The sequence below is a fragment of the Vicugna pacos genome, chromosome 11 (assembly GCF_048564905.1).
Source record: "Vicugna pacos chromosome 11, VicPac4, whole genome shotgun sequence".
NCBI lineage: Eukaryota > Metazoa > Chordata > Mammalia > Artiodactyla > Camelidae > Vicugna > Vicugna pacos.
In genome coordinates, this window is record NC_132997.1 from 49,081,867 (window position 1) to 49,096,574 (window position 14,708).

A 14,708-nucleotide genomic window follows, 5' to 3' on the forward strand; every position below is an offset into this window, starting at 1 on the left:
CATCCACACATGGAGTGAAAGAAGGGAAAAGGCCCAGGCAGACTGTAGAGTAAAAAAGGAGTTTATATATTTATAAATGCCAAATAAATACCAGAGGCCACCCAACGCCCCCTCCCAGACAGGGCTGTCTCCCCCAACCCTAGGCTTCTAGGGTCTGAGACATCTTGGCCCCAAGCTACAGCCCAAGAGCAGCTGCCAGTCTGGGCTACCAGGGAACCGAGTGGGGATGATCTGTCCAGCCAAGATTCATTCCCCCTTTGTGAGGAGCCCCCATAGCCACAGGCCTGTGTCCCTGTATAGGCCCCTAGGGGGGCCAGACTCAGGGGGAGAAGGTGGTCATCTCGAGTGAGACCCGCTGCCACAGCTCCTTGGTCTGTTTGCTGCGCTTGAGGTTCTGCAGGATGTCGTTGAACTGCATCATGCCCATGGGGGTCAGGCAGAAGGCGCTGCGAGCACTCCGGATCGCATTCACAAAGTCGTCGTAGTCGGCGGGGGTCAGGTGAATCAAGCGGTGGTGGATGTACTGGAAGATGTGTGGAGGATAAGCCACTGAGCAGAGCCAGACCCCTCCGCCCTTGCAGACTGAGTGATCTCTTCCATGCCTGCCCAGGAGGGGTTCCACCCTGCACCATCCTTCTGGGTTGTCACCTGCATGTATGCCTGCTGGCAGCGCTGCACCAGTTGGTGGAAGGCCGGGGCCCGCAGGTGGTTGTGGGCATGAGCGGGGCTCAGCCGCTGCAGCGTCTCCATGACGATCTCCTGCAGCACAAACGGGCTCAGCACCCCCTTGGCTGCCCCCACACAGAACTGGTGCACGTAGTTCACTCCTGGGGGGCAGGGGGAGGGGCATGAGACGGGGGTGGCCACCTCTGCCCTAGGGACCCAACTTTGATCTCTCAGCTCTGGTCTGGGAGAGAGCCTCCCTCCGCCCCAGGAGCTGAGGTAACCCCCCGCCCCCCGCGCACGCACACATACCCGACCAAGGCCTCAACTCTGAGCAAGAGCTAGGAAGGAGGTCTGGGATAGGAAGGTTGGGGAAGCAGGTGGGGGCGGACAATGGTCCTGGGGAGGGGAGGTGTTACCCAGCTTTGCTGCCAGCCCCAGCAACCATTTGACATCATCAGTGTAGGGGGGGGAGCGGGAGAAGTTGTTGGGGTGATCGTTGTGTGCCCGGCGACCCAGCATCTCCAGTGCCAGCATTCCTGGGAGAAAGGGGTGGGCATGTGATGAGGGTGCATCCTTGTCACCCTCTACCTCCACCTGGGAATGCTCCCACAGTAAACAAGCTGAGAGCTCCAGGGAGGAGGGGTCACTGAAGAGCCTCTGGCTCTGCAAGTGTGGGGCACAGAAAGGGACCTCTTCTCACCAACACGGTAGGCCGCGTGCAGGTGGTGGAGGCTGTGCGGGTTGACAGGCTGACTGTGCGCCTCCTCCTCAGGTGGTGGAAAACCCCCGCTCACCAGAGGGCTGGGCTGTGTGGTCAGGGCAGGCAGTGAGGCACCCTGGATGGCTGGAAACGTGGAAGCTGGATGGACACTGCTCACTGAGGGTGGGATGAAAGCCATGTGAGGAACTCAGAGCCCGAAGAGGGACAAAGAGGAACCCCTCCACACCTCCCCTGCCGAGTGTACCTCCCCTCCATTCACCTGTTCCCTGTCCCCACAACTCACAGGCCACACTGGTGGGCAGTGGGAGCCCTGGCTCTGTGTGGTAGGGATGTACTGTGATGGGTGCCATGGAAGGGACGGGGAAAGACACAGCAGTGGCAGCAAGTGAGGGGGGAGTCACCGAGTAAGGGTACTGAGCCCCCAGGAATGCAGGATGCACACCCTACAGGGAGGGAGAGGAAGAAAAGGAAGATACCAAACTACATTAGGATGTAGTTTTTTCCCCTTCGTCCCACAACTGGGTATGCCTGCATTTCTTAGTCAGGCTGGGTCCTCCCTGACTCCTGCCACCCCCCAGGACTCCTGGACAGCCCTAATATTCTCCCAGAGCACCCCACTCCAGCCCTCCATGAACTCCCCATGTTCTCCCACATGCCCATCCCCCCAGCAGAACATTGGTCTCACCTGTGGGTACGCAGAGCTGGGCACAGGGAAGACGGCAGGCCGGGGCATGTGAGGCATGGGGTGGGCGGGGTGAGCTGGGTGGGTGAGGTATTGAGGGCTGCAGGGCAGGTGGGGCTGTAGAGCAGTGTAGGGGTGCAGGCCAGGGGAATGACCATGCCCCAGTCCTGGACCCGGATATAAACTGGACCCCACCGAGATGACTGGCACCACTGTGGCTGCTGTCACTGCTGCTGCCGCCACAGTAACCGGCTCAGTCCCTGGGCCCCCCCTGCCCTCAGGCAGCCCCCGCCCAGCCTCCCCAGCTGCCTTGATCCCACTGGCATTACAGCTTGTAGCCCCTTCACGGGCTGTGGATGAGCCACCTGCTGTTTGCTCATATAGCCAGAACCACTGGTGAGCAACCTCAAACAACACTTCGGGGTATACGCCCCCACCCTTAGCTGCCTCTTCCACTGCCATGCAGGCCTTCTCCAACATCAGGTTATCCTGGAAGGGAGGAGCAAAGAGGTTATAAGGGGGAAGAGCTTTACTTAGGGACAGTTATAGATGACATTCCAAAGTCTCCCTGGGTTGGCTGGTTCCCAGGGAGGCATCCGAGGTTAGGGCCAATGCTTAGAGTCAGTGTCAGAGCAGTGAATGCTCCACACAGGCACTGAGCAAATACTTGCTGACCAGTAATAGTCAAGACTCGGTTATAGTCCCAGTTCCAAATTAATTTAGCTACTCCCTCCCCACTAGGTCCCACCATCTCTCTGAGACATTCCCTAAGTACTCCATTCTGGTGATGATCTTGGTTCCTTAACTACAAGCCATGTTCTTTAACTGTAAAATAGGAATAATCCTATCTTCAGAGTTGTAAGGTGCAGGAAGTCATGGATGTGAAAACACGTTGTTATGTCCAGTGTCAACATGAGAGGACTACCTGGATAGTTGGTGAACTCCAGGATGTGGGAGTCAAGAGCTGGGCCAGCAGCTTTTCCCATGCCCAACCTCCCTGCCCATGTCCCCAAATGGCCTGTAGAAATACCTGCTCCTTGCACTGCACCAGGGCCCGCTGGATCTCATTGGGGTTCAACGCATGGGCATGAGGCAGACAACTTAGGGCTAGCTCTGCCGCTGCCCTCACCATATTGGAGTCTCGTGCCCGTGATGCCCTGTCGGCCAGGGATGCAACCTCAGGGGGCGTCAGATGCCCATCCCAGCATTCTACCAGTATAGTTAGGGCTGCACTGCCAATCTCCATTGCCTGGCCTTCAAGGGAAGGAGAGAAAAGCAGAATGGGGTTAGCACAGGCACCACTGGGGAACGGGAATGGTGTCTTTCCTATCAGATCAGTAACTCCATTAGGATGAGGCTCTGTCTCCATCAATTAATCTCCTTCCCATACCCAAATCAAGATATTGGATTTACCTGTAATCCAGGAAACGTGGGAAGAATAGGTACGTGAGAGCCAGTTGGGAGAAACAAAGTTGTGCAGGCCAAGGGCATAGAGCCCAATCTCGAAGGCGCAAAGGTGCAGGTTTCGGTGAGGACCCTGGTGGCCCCCTGAGGAAGATGGATGTGTGAAAATGGAAGTGCTGCTGTTGCCCCCTGCCTTGATCAGCACCGTCTTCGCCAGCTCGAAGTAGAAGTGTGCAGCTGCCTCTGACGGCTGATTGGGTACATGGGGGGCATGACTCTCAGGACGGCGGCCCTTGTACCTGAAGGGGCAATGCGGTAGGGACGGGGATTGGGGTTTCTCTGAAATGGGTGTCCAGGTAGGTTGGAAGAGACTGGGTAAGTGAGGATGTGGGGGCGGCATGGGGGGAGCAAAAGTTGGATTACACTAGGGATGTGGGGATGTGGCTCTGAGGGTGGGCCAGATCAAAAGAGAGGGTATTTCTTCCCACTGACCTGCCAACCTCAACTGTCTTCGCCCGGGCCCCTCCACTGGCACTGGCCCGGCGACTTCCACTGGATGACGAGGAGCCAAGGGAGTCCGAGGAAGAGCTGCTGATGCTGTCACTGTCCTGTCCTCGACCCCAGGAGGTAGGGGCCCAGCCCCCTCGAAGTGGCCTCCGGCTTAAGGTTGGGGAGCTATCTGATGTTGTTTCAGGGGCACTGCTGTCAATGCTGGCCATGCCTAACCCCACAAGACAAGTCAGTCTCAGAAGTCAGAAGTTCCAGAAGTCAGACTCCAACCTACAGAGATCTTCCCTCCATGTCATCCCATGGGTTGTCATACCTGTGTGCTTCTTCTTAGGCCGCCCTGGTGAGCCCCAGCCCCGTCCATTGTAGCCTCCACGACTGCCAAGTGCCAGGCGGCTGGGAACCTTCCCCTCTGGCCTTGGGGTCAAAGCTGCCTCAGATGGGAGACCCTCACAGGGGGAATGTGGGGAACTCTCTATTTAGGGAAAACAGGACACTGGGATGAGCCCGGGAAAGGGGACCCCAACATGGCTCCATGCCATTCATCCCCCCTGCCCAGTGCCCCCACCTCACCAGGCACATTCTTCTCTGTGAAGCCCTCAGTGGGACCTGGCCCAGCCCCTGCCACACTCCCTGGCTGAGCAGGCCCTGCAGAGCCTGAGGTCAGCGGCTGCAAGGCCCCTGGGGCAGATGGGCCCCCATGTTTTGAAGGAGACCTCTGGCTGGCTGTGGCTGGGCGGCTAGATGAGTAGAACGAACTCAGTGTCTGTGGTTTGTGTGTCTGGCTCTCTCGGTCCAAGAGTTTGTCTAAGATCTGGAAGACAGAGAGGCAGTGACAGGCTGCCCTCAGTCTCCTGACTTCTGTTACTTTCCTTTCTCCCTCAAGCAGCTTAGCACTTCCTTCTCAGGAAGGCTTCCCCAGTTCCAACCACAGGAGAACCTCCTGGAAGATAGGGGCTGGCTTACATATCTTGGTATCCTCTGTAACACCATAGGACTGAGTACACTGATATTCAATAAACACTGAAATGAATGAATGAGTGAGTGACTTTATGCCCTCTGCTTCTCTTCTTCCACCCCCTGCCCAAGCACCCCTGTAAAGAACCAGTGGTCTCTGGTGCTCTTTATGAGCTCTTCCCAAGATTCCCTAGTTATCTCCTACTCCTACAGGTAGAAGAGCCCTCTTCTCATCATACTGGAAACCCTGAGAAAGGCGGTGAAGTTTGCTCTCTTTGCCTGTCAAAATCCCAGTACCTCAATCCCTTACCTTTTTGAGTTTGGCCTGGTCATCCTTGTAAGTGATCATCAGTGCCAATGCCAGGTCACCCTTCTCCCGACGTGTGCCTTCACACAGCAGGGGATGCTCCGCCTCACTCACTGTTGTCTTCATGCCTGTGAGAAAGAGGGGTTCAGCGGGTTGGGAATGGCCACAACTCCCAAGACAGCAAAGGTAAACAGGCTAGGGCTCCCCAGCCACTAGCATGTGAGGTAAGGAGTTCTCCGGGTCCAACCCACATTCCCTACGGAAGGGCCTCATTGCCCAGCACATCCAGCCTAAGCTCTGGTCTGCTTTTTAAGACCTTCATAATTTGGCTCACGCTACTGTCCCAGCATATCCATCACTTCAGAGAGGTTGGGCTCCTCACTTTCGTGAAGATTTGACTGCCCCTGTGTTCTGTCCCCCTACCTAGACCTTAACTGATCTTTTAACCCACATTCCCAACTGTACCCCTTTCCTAAGGCCCCCTGAGAGTTCTGTTTTGCTGTCCTTACAGCACCCAGCACCCACAGCACATGTTTTTGCCCTGAATTCTTAACTGTCCTGGAGGCATGACTTGGCACTAACGTGTCATCCTGGCTTTCCCCTTACTATAGAGCCTCTTCAGAACAGGCACCATGTCTCATGCCCTTCAAGGCCTGGGCCAGGCTTAGCTCACAGATGTGCTCGAGACACTGACAGACTCACCCAAGGCAGCAACTGCTGCTTCAAATCCCAGCTCCTCATCCCCAGGCATCTCGTTGTTCCAGTTACGACTTGGAGGTCGGGAACCCGTGGGAGAAACCACTGGATAAAAGTTGAGGTAAGTTAGGCAGAGAGAAGCAGCATGGAAAAGAATGAAAGGGAAGGAACCCAAGATGCTCATCATTCCAGATCTTTCCATGAAACTGCCTGATGGGAAAGGCAATTCTAAGCCTTGAGGCTCTTGGTTTCTCCTTTGAGAAAGCTACCCCTGCCCCAGTTCCCCACCTGCTGTAGAGTCAGGCATCCTACCTGGAGTACAGAGAACATCAAAGATGAAACTGGCCAACATGAGAGGCAAAACAGGCCGATAGTCACAGAGTGTCCCCTCCCGAAGCTCCTCAGCCCGGCACCGCATGGTACTCATCTCACTTGGACCCAGAGGAATCTTCTTGAGCAGGGTGGCCACCTCAGACTCCTGGTATGCCAGTTTCACCTGAGGGCACAGGGAGGAGCTCAGACCTCTAATACCTCGACAGAGATCAAGGTGAGAGGCTCTGAGGAAACTGCAGTACGAGGTCCAGATAGCACCTCTGACCTCCAAGGCCTTGGTAGAAGCTGGGGGCCGCTGTAGCTCCAAGGCAAACATGCCCACTCGGAAGGCCAAGTTATGGTGCTCTGGGCGCTCACTTAGCACTGTTAACAGGAAGGCCGCCTTTGTCAGGGTGTTGGTAGCCACCCACGTCTGACGGCTTGTAGACACCTTGTTCTTCTTGCCCTAAAGAGGGAAACACAAGGAGGCAGCCAGATGAGTCTGACTCACCTTGGCAGGGGGAGGAGACTCTCACCTGGGGTGGGGCATGGGAGAGGAAGAGGGGTAAGTGAAGAGCAAGGGGAAAGGGGTCTCTCTCACCTTGGCAGGGGGCGGCTCTACCTTGAGGTCAGGTGGGTTGGCTAGCAGGTCTTGGGCAAGCTCTACAGTGAGGCGGGAGGCCTCATTGCTGTAGCCATGAGCATGCAAGGCCTCAGCACAGGCAAATAATACCTGGAAAGAGGACATGGGCACCAGACATGTTGAGGCCCAAATGCTTCCAAGAAGCAGAACACCATACTCACTCATGCAGCAAACATCCCATGAGCACGTGCTATTTGCTGGGCCCTATTCTAGTCCTGGGTACATCATAGGGACTCACAGTCTGGTTAGAGAAACAGAAATAGACACATAAACACACAGACCAGTGTGAAACTGGCTACTACTGGGAAAGGTCCAGAATGGAGTAGATGGGTAGGATACCTCGCTGGAACTTGGGGCAGCAGGACAGTCTCAGGAAGACTTTCTACAGGCAGTGATCTCTAAGATCTCTGAGATCTGAAGGAGGAACAAGAGCTAACCAAGTAAGATGAGGGAAGAACATTCCCAACAATCCATGCAAAAGTAAGAGAGAGCACGACAAGCTACGGGAAAGGCTCAGCAGAGAGTAGTGTAAGGGGCACGGTGGCTAGACGAGGCTGGAGAAGCAGGCAAAGATCAGAATAAGTGAAACCTCGTAGGTGAGGCCAAGGACCTTCACTTCTATCCTAAGGGCAATGAAAACCACTGAAGAGTTTCAGCAGCGGAGTGGCACCATCACACCTTCCAGGGAAATCAATTTGGAGGCAGTGAAGGGAACAGACTGCAGGTAGTGAGGCCTGTTAGGAGTCTGCCACAGGATTCTAACAGTCATGCAACGGTCCTGTCACTCCTAACTCAAGGCAGGTGGCCCCTCTCCCAGCTATGGCTATGGAGCACCCTCAGAGCCTCCCCCAAGTCCCCTCACCTCCATGCGGCTCTCCTGTTCCAGTGGCTTCAGCCCGGCAAACAGGTCGTGCTCCTCCCCAGCCCCGCCCTCAGCCTTCTCTTCCTCGCCCCCAGCCCCGTCCTGGGCATTCAGATAATATGCCTGGTAGTCATCATCCTCCTCTCCAACTGCAGGGCCTGCCTCTTTGGTTTTAGGGAGCCCATTGCCACTCTCATCTGTGGAAGGGAGGTCATCCTGGGTACAGATCTCCCTGGGCAGTAGGCCAGGGGGGCACACAGAGGCTGTGGGGGGCTCAGGCCCTTCTGAGAAGTACACGCCACCATCTTCTTCAAAAGTATCTGGAGGTTCAGGAAGGAAGGTAGAAGGGCCTCGGGAGCCACCAGGGTGAGGGCAGGGTGGTGGACTCTCAGGGAATCCACCGAAGGTGCTGGCCTCTGCGCCCAGGGCCAGGCTGCTGTCATCCAGGCTCATCTCAGCCAGATCTGGCTCCAAGGAGCTGTCCTCACTGCTCAGCCGTCGCTTGTTCCCACTGCCTGCTGAGCCCTTGCCCCCATTGCCAGCCCCACCCAATACTTTGGCTTTGCCCCCACCTGGACCCATCTTATGCAGAGCTTTTTCTCCCCCCTCAGCTGAGAGGCGGCGGGGACCCCTCTGTGATGAGGGGACGCCCTCACCCAATCCCTTGCGCTTGGCCCCAGGCTCCTTGGGCCGCACAGCTGGCTCGGTGGGGAGAGGGCGGGGCCGCTCCCGGGATTCCTCCAGGCCCCCAGATCGGGAGGCACCTGGCCGAGGGGGTAGGGCTCGGGCCCAGCACAGGGCCAGCTTCCGGTCAGTGGCACTGTAGGTAACACCGGGAAGTGGGTAGGCCTCTTCCCAGTTGAAGTAGCAGGCTTCCACTGCTGGCCGGAAGCCAGGGAAAAGGCGCTCCAGGATCTTCTTGTGCTGTCCCCACTTCACGTTCTCAATCACCTTCAGCTGCCACTGGCGCAGCTGCACACACAGCTCCCGGCGGCTGTGGGAACAAAGCAGGGGGCAGGTCGCTGGGGGGCTCTGCTCTACACCAAGGAGGGAGGGGAGGGCACGGCATGCCCCAAAGAGGGGCACAGGGAAGGAGTCAGGGAAGCACACCTTGAGCCGGCCTCACAGACATCACCCTAATACTCAGGGATCTTGGAAAGTAGGTGCTATTCAGGGGAAGGAAGGGGAACCCTCCCAGGAAAAAGACACATAAATCACCAGTAACCCTACTACTCAGCACCTCCCATTTCCCTAGGAATAGAAAAAGGGTACGTCTGTATGTGCACATGGAGATGGGGGCTCGTGCTTTGGTGAGCCTAGGGGGAGACTCACCGCTGGGGGCTGAGTGCAGGGTCCAGCACAGCCAGCCTCCACAGAGTGACCATCTCGTCACACATGCTGGCACACGCGTGGGCCGCCACCTCTGACTGCCCGTTGCTACGGCCCGTGTGCCCACTGGCGCTGCTGTGTGAGGCTGAGGTGCGCACGCTGTACCACCAACCTGTTATCTGGAAACAAAGAGGGCTCTGAGATACGCCTAACAGCTTCAAGAAAGACAGAGCAGCCCTCCTCAGTGTCCCTGTCAGCAAGAGGGGAAAAAAGCTAAGTAAGGAAGGGAGAGAATCAACCACCACGGGGCTACCCAACCAAATCTGGGCGATTACCTGTTCGTAAGAGAGGCACTGGTCAGTGAGGATCTCCAACAAGGGGGCAGCATTGCTGTCCCTCCGCTTGAACATCTCCCGCACGATGCTGAGCAAGTTCCAGACGCCCTCTGGCTCTCGGCCCCTCAGAGGGCGCAGCAGACATGCCCATTCTGCAGCGGCCGGAGGCTCCGTGGAAGACAGATACATGGAGTTCACGTCACTGGGAAAGTCACAGAGCGGAAAATGACGACCCTAAGATGGGGCTGAATAAAGCAGGTGAAAGAGCAACAGGACTTTGACACAAAAGGGGTCCTGACCCAAAATACAGAGTACAGGGGAAATAGTATGTCCGGACAAAAATTCTTCATCTCTCTCTGCCTCAGTCTGCTGATCACTCAAAGGAAGAAAACTAACTCCTGCTCTACCTAAGGACAGTACCCTCTGTGACTATAAAATATCATCATCCACTGGTTTCACTAGTGACATCTCCTGTGTGCCAGGCCCTGGACCAGTGCAGGGACTACAAAGTGGAAGATGCAGGCATTAACAGAACCAAGGATCTGTCAACAACCTGAGGCACGCTCCCCGCTCCACCACAGACACCGCATGCGGAGGCCTCGTTTACCTGAAGACCACAGGAGAGGGGCCGCAGAACTTGTGTAGCGTCTTCTTGATGTTGTCAGTGAGTGTTGACTCATCCAAATACCAAGTACTCTGGTCAGAGGCCGAGGGCCCTGCTGTGGGGTCTGGGGGTGACAGGCAGTCAGTCACCTAGAGATGGGGCTCAGGTCCACCTTCAGTAAGCGGCACCCTGCACTCCCAGCTTGCTCTCCTGCTGCCCTTCCTTCTCACCACACTCACCTGGGGCTCCACACACTGTATTGATGGCTGTTGACTGGGAGGAGAGGAGTTCATCCAGGAGACGCTGGGCTGTGGGGAGGATCTGAGGGGGAAAGGGACACAAAGGTGTAAGTCACCCAAGGAGGCCTAGGCCTAAAAGGAAGGCTGATTCGCTGCCCTGGAGCTAGCTGGAGGAGGGCGTGCCAACTTCACTCACCTGTTGAGGCAGCTCACTGATGAGGTACTGAGCAAACTTCTGCAGCTGGTCCCTCTGTAGCCGCGACAAGGACTCTGACACTGGGGCCCGGAGGCAGACTGCAGAAGCCTGAAGGGAACAGCAAGAGAAATGCAACAATCTGAGAAAAGGCCTGCTGACACTGCAGCCAGGGATAGAGAGGCAGGTAGGGGAGGCGAGGGGGCTCACAATGCAGCCAGGCATGCAGCAGAGGGGGGTGGAGCAGAGGATAGGGCCAGGATAAATTGGGAGGGCCTCACGTTGTGGATGCGGAAGAGACAGAGTGCCACGACGTGGGTGCACCATTTGGCCCCAGCCCCACAGGTGCAGCTGCAGGAAGTGACCCGGCAGCGGTCAAACATCACAGCCACGTTGTAGGCCCCTTTGGGGGGGACCATCTGAGGTGGCACCACAGTAGCACTCAGGTGGAACCCTGGGGAGAAACATGGGTATGGCCAGGGAGAGCTGCCAAGACAAAGGTCTCTGCCTTTGACTTTGGCCCTGAAGTTATTCAGACAACCTGCTCCATCTTCTTACAGTAGTTCCTTAATTCCTAACACAGGGGACGGGAGGAGCAGGAAGCACCACAGGGTGTGATGAGACCCTTACCTATCTGTAGGGGATCCTTCACAGCTCTCATGCGGAACAGCTGATCCCCTCGCTGGAACTCATCTGCACTGCCGTTGGCCAGGCAGGAATATAGTCTGGGAGGGAAGAAGAGGACGCAGCCACAATGCAGCAAATAACCTTCTATAGAGCCTGTCAGAGACCACAATGCTCTGGGCACTCTCTCCCCAGTGTCACTCCCTCTTGGGGACAATCCCAGACACTTCCTCCTCCCCCTGTCATCTCTTACAACAGCCCCAAATACAGTATCTCCTTTGTTCTGTGGGAATTCCAGCACACAGTGTGGAATATCAGGACTCTGCTCCCCACCGTCAGTCCTGGAGCCTCACCGAATATCCTCTTCATTCTCAGGGAAGCTCCAAAAAGCAATTCGGAGCTGTAGCTGCTCGGGTACCGGCGGGTAAACTTTCTCCACCACTTCAAATGGGATGTGAAATGCCACCTGCTTTGCTGACAACTCCACCAATGGGATCACCAGTCCATCTTTGGAAACAAAAGTTGAGGTGAGAAGAAAGATAAGGGGAAATGAAAAGGGCCATGATTACTTGGCATCAATGCCAGTGCCATTCTTGAGTCCCACCTTCACCAAGAAAGAAAGGGGAGATCTGGGTGAAAAACCAAGGACTCTCCTGTCAGGGTACACTCACCCTTAAGATTCCGTCTGGGGAAGGGTAGCTAAACAAGGCCACACTGTTACTTAAGGTCTAGAATAGAAGATACCAGGGATATCACAGAAACTCCAGGTCAAACAGGTATATCCCAAGATCCTAGCAAGTAACTAGTCTCACCTGGCTTGGCAATTAATTTCCCATATACTTGGCACTTCAGATTTGTATTACGTTGTTAATACCTCTCCCCTAGCATTCTCTTCTCTAATTGCTTTTTTTGTTTGTTTACCATCCCTTTTTCTCCAGATGACTCCATGCCTCTATCTAAGGAGGGAAGATAAGCCAGAGCCCTGAAGAGTTAAAAGAAGTATCTCCAGAAGCACTTTACATTGGCACACCTGAACCATGGCTTCCCACAACAGAAGCCTTGGGGTCAGGGGAGAGGAAACCTAGCTGCTGCTCCTGGGATCACCTGGAGTAGAATGGAGTTACCACTCAAAGTTTCCCACACTGTTTTAATCAAAAAGCCATGAAACAGACTGCATATTTCACCAAATTGCAAGTCAGATTAAAAGACAGATTAGAAAATTATGGAGCTGAAAGGGACCTTCCTCCCCCCCAAAAAGTTAATCTCTTTATTTTACAAGTGAGAAACTGTGGGGGTAGGAGGTAGGCATTGTGGGGAAATGACATGGTTTCCAGATTTCAACCTGTTCAGGAAGATACCAGTATGTTAAAAGTCACCAAAATCTTCAGTTACTTCCCTTAAACTGAGGGAGCTCTAAGCTCCAAGATTACCTACACATGCAAATATGAAAGAAGTAAAAAGGCCATAGAGAGAAGTAAAAAGGCCATAGAAAACTCACAGGGAAACCGCCTAAGGGTGTATGTGTGTGTGTGTGTGTGTGTACGCGTACATACGTATGTACACACGTACACAGGGCATATGCTCTCTCTCCAAAGTTGAATACTACGTGTGTGTGTGTGTGCGTGTGTGTGTACACATACGTACGTACACATGTACACAGGGCATATGCTCTCTCTCCAAAGTTGAATACTATCACTCTTAAATAATGACATAAATCAGTTTCTCTCTGCAGGACAATCTGGAAAACAGGACCCTTAAAAAATGGCCAGAGTAGAATCACAAATTAAACCCCTCAACTTCCCATAAAGCCCAGGACAAAAACTGCCCTGAGGAAGGCAGGGAAATAACCCGGTGAGTCCTGAGCCTGTGGGGCTTCTCTTTATTATCACTCTCCTCTCCCTCCTCTTTAATAAAAGCAAAATTCTTCACAGCACTAATCAGCTAATCCACTGAAAGACCCGGGGATGAAAGAAACTCAAGTGAGAAGCGGGATGAGTGTTTCATGAGACTCCAGGGACAAGTACCCATACTCTTCCCCAGGCTCCAGATGATAGAAATCTAAGGCTCTAATACAGTAGCCCCAGCCTTGGCTTCTCACAGATGTTCAATATGGCCAGGAACCAAGCTTCTGATCTAAATCTAAATCTATGTGACATCTCCTCTCATAGGGCCACTTCACCTCCACTTTCTTCTGGCTGGAATCACTTTTTGGTGCAACTGGCATCAGAGATTATCACCTTGAATCAAGAAGCTCCCAATGCACTTTGCAACGGGGTGACACACCTCAAGTGTTCACTTCTTCACAATCCGAACCCTACCCACATTCTCTTCCATTTTCTGGCCTGCCTCAGGCTGAACTCGGTAAGTATTCCCCAAGTCAGAGTGGGAATTTTTCTCCTCTATCCCAACTCTAAGGCAAATGAACGACAAGAGATCTGTTTTCTGTCGCTAATCCTATCCAACCCAGGATTTCCCAGCCATCACACCAACACACACACATACACACCAGTGCGGAGAAACCAGCCCCAGGAAGACCGGAAAAGCGAGTCTTGAAGTCTGTTCTAAGCTTGGGACAGCTCCTGGTCCGGGGCAGCCCGGAGCAGGGACAGCTCTCGAGCAAGGCCGAAGCAGGGCCTGCCTGCTCCCCTCCCCCCAGCTCACCCTCACCTCGCATTCTGGTACCGCCACTGCCACCTCCGCCACCGCCGCCAGTGGGGGAATTGGGCCCCGCTGACTGTTTGCGCCATCCCCGCCAGTTCTGGCAGAGGCTCTCGGCCTCGGAGATGAAGGAACAGAGCGAATCCTCCTCAAAGCGGTCCGAATCCTCGAAAGAGAAGCGCTCTCCGTCCTCCCACTCCGCGAACATCAGCTCCATGGGGCCCGCACCTCCCGGGGCCGGGTCCCCCCCCGCGGATCCGCGGCCCGGGCCGCCGGCCGGGGGCTGAGGGGAGGCCCGGGGCCTGAGCGGCGAGCCGGGGCTGGGGGTGGCCGGGGCGCTCAGGGCTGCCGTGCCGGGCGAGGAGCTCAGGTCTGAAAGAGATACGGGACGGGACCTCGCCCAAGTACGAAGTGTGAACGGGAATCGTGGCCAGTCTCCGAGACTCCGGGCCCGGACGAAGCGCTCGGCAACCGGGGCCTCTCGGCGGCTGCGGCGCCGCCTCCCCCATCAGCTGATCTGAACTTCCGGCCGCGCCGGCCACCACCACTTCCGCCCTCGCGCGCTGGGGAACCAGTCCCGGTAGGCGCGGATGTAAGGGGCCGGTTTCTTTAACTGCTATATTTCCGGCTTTTTTTTCTCGAGCCTAGCTCTAGATACCATGAGAGGAATGCAACCAACACAAGTAGACGAAATGACTACAGATCCCAACATAACTCGGCGTCCATAATGTCCCCAAGGGATAAACAGCCGCTACGCATGCCGGGAATTGTAGGCTGTCAAGAGACAAACATAGGAACCATTGGGTGGAGTTACTGTCCTAACTCCGGATAGGCCCCGGGGCCGCGTTACCTCCTGGGAACTGTAGTCCAGAAGCCTGCATTCCAGGAGACTTTTTATAGGGTCTAATTGGTGAAACACCGGTTAAAGGAGGCATTTGATTTCAGGAGATGGTTGTACTGTTTGTCAGT

At 55.2% G+C, this 14,708-nt stretch overlaps 1 protein-coding gene across 6 annotated transcripts; it reads right to left on the bottom strand.

The window, feature by feature from the left end:
- Nucleotides 1–45: 45 nt before the first annotated feature.
- ZSWIM8 (zinc finger SWIM-type containing 8) lies at nucleotides 46–14,447 on the bottom strand. 6 transcript variants are annotated; one of them, XM_072971292.1, is made up of 26 exons: nucleotides 13,749–14,447; nucleotides 11,435–11,588; nucleotides 11,088–11,182; nucleotides 10,739–10,911; nucleotides 10,461–10,568; nucleotides 10,265–10,346; nucleotides 10,029–10,149; nucleotides 9,422–9,623; nucleotides 9,090–9,265; nucleotides 7,758–8,751; nucleotides 6,854–6,985; nucleotides 6,539–6,718; nucleotides 6,253–6,436; nucleotides 5,947–6,045; nucleotides 5,248–5,372; nucleotides 4,554–4,794; nucleotides 4,297–4,455; nucleotides 3,966–4,194; nucleotides 3,483–3,772; nucleotides 3,100–3,323; nucleotides 2,073–2,558; nucleotides 1,671–1,830; nucleotides 1,367–1,543; nucleotides 1,083–1,202; nucleotides 649–759; nucleotides 46–523 (listed from the first exon to the last, which is right to left on the bottom strand). In XM_072971292.1, exons 1-26 carry the CDS (start codon nucleotides 13,954–13,956, stop codon nucleotides 63–65), a joined length of 5,691 nt encoding a protein of 1,896 aa, XP_072827393.1. In that variant the 5' UTR covers nucleotides 13,957–14,447; the 3' UTR covers nucleotides 46–62. The 6 variants fall into 6 exon arrangements, with proteins under 6 accessions (XP_072827393.1, XP_072827392.1, XP_072827395.1 ...); XM_072971291.1 differs by having other exon boundaries at nucleotides 1,647–1,830; XM_072971294.1 differs by having other exon boundaries at nucleotides 649–827; nucleotides 1,647–1,830; nucleotides 13,749–14,444.
- Nucleotides 14,448–14,708: the final 261 nt, after the last annotated feature.

Excerpts from the sequence above, each read along its gene's own strand:
- ZSWIM8 (XM_072971291.1), bottom strand. The coding sequence starts at position 13,956 with ATGGAGCTGATGTTCGCGGAGTGGGAGGACGGAGAGCGCTTCTCTTTC. Across the intron at positions 6,986-7,757 it reads AACAGGAGAGCCGCATGGAG|GTATTATTTGCCTGTGCTGA; the intron begins GTGAGGGGACTT and ends TCCTCTTTCCAG. Across the intron at positions 6,046-6,252 it reads TGATGTTCTCTGTACTCCAG|TGGTTTCTCCCACGGGTTCC; the intron begins GTAGGATGCCTG and ends ACTTTTATCCAG.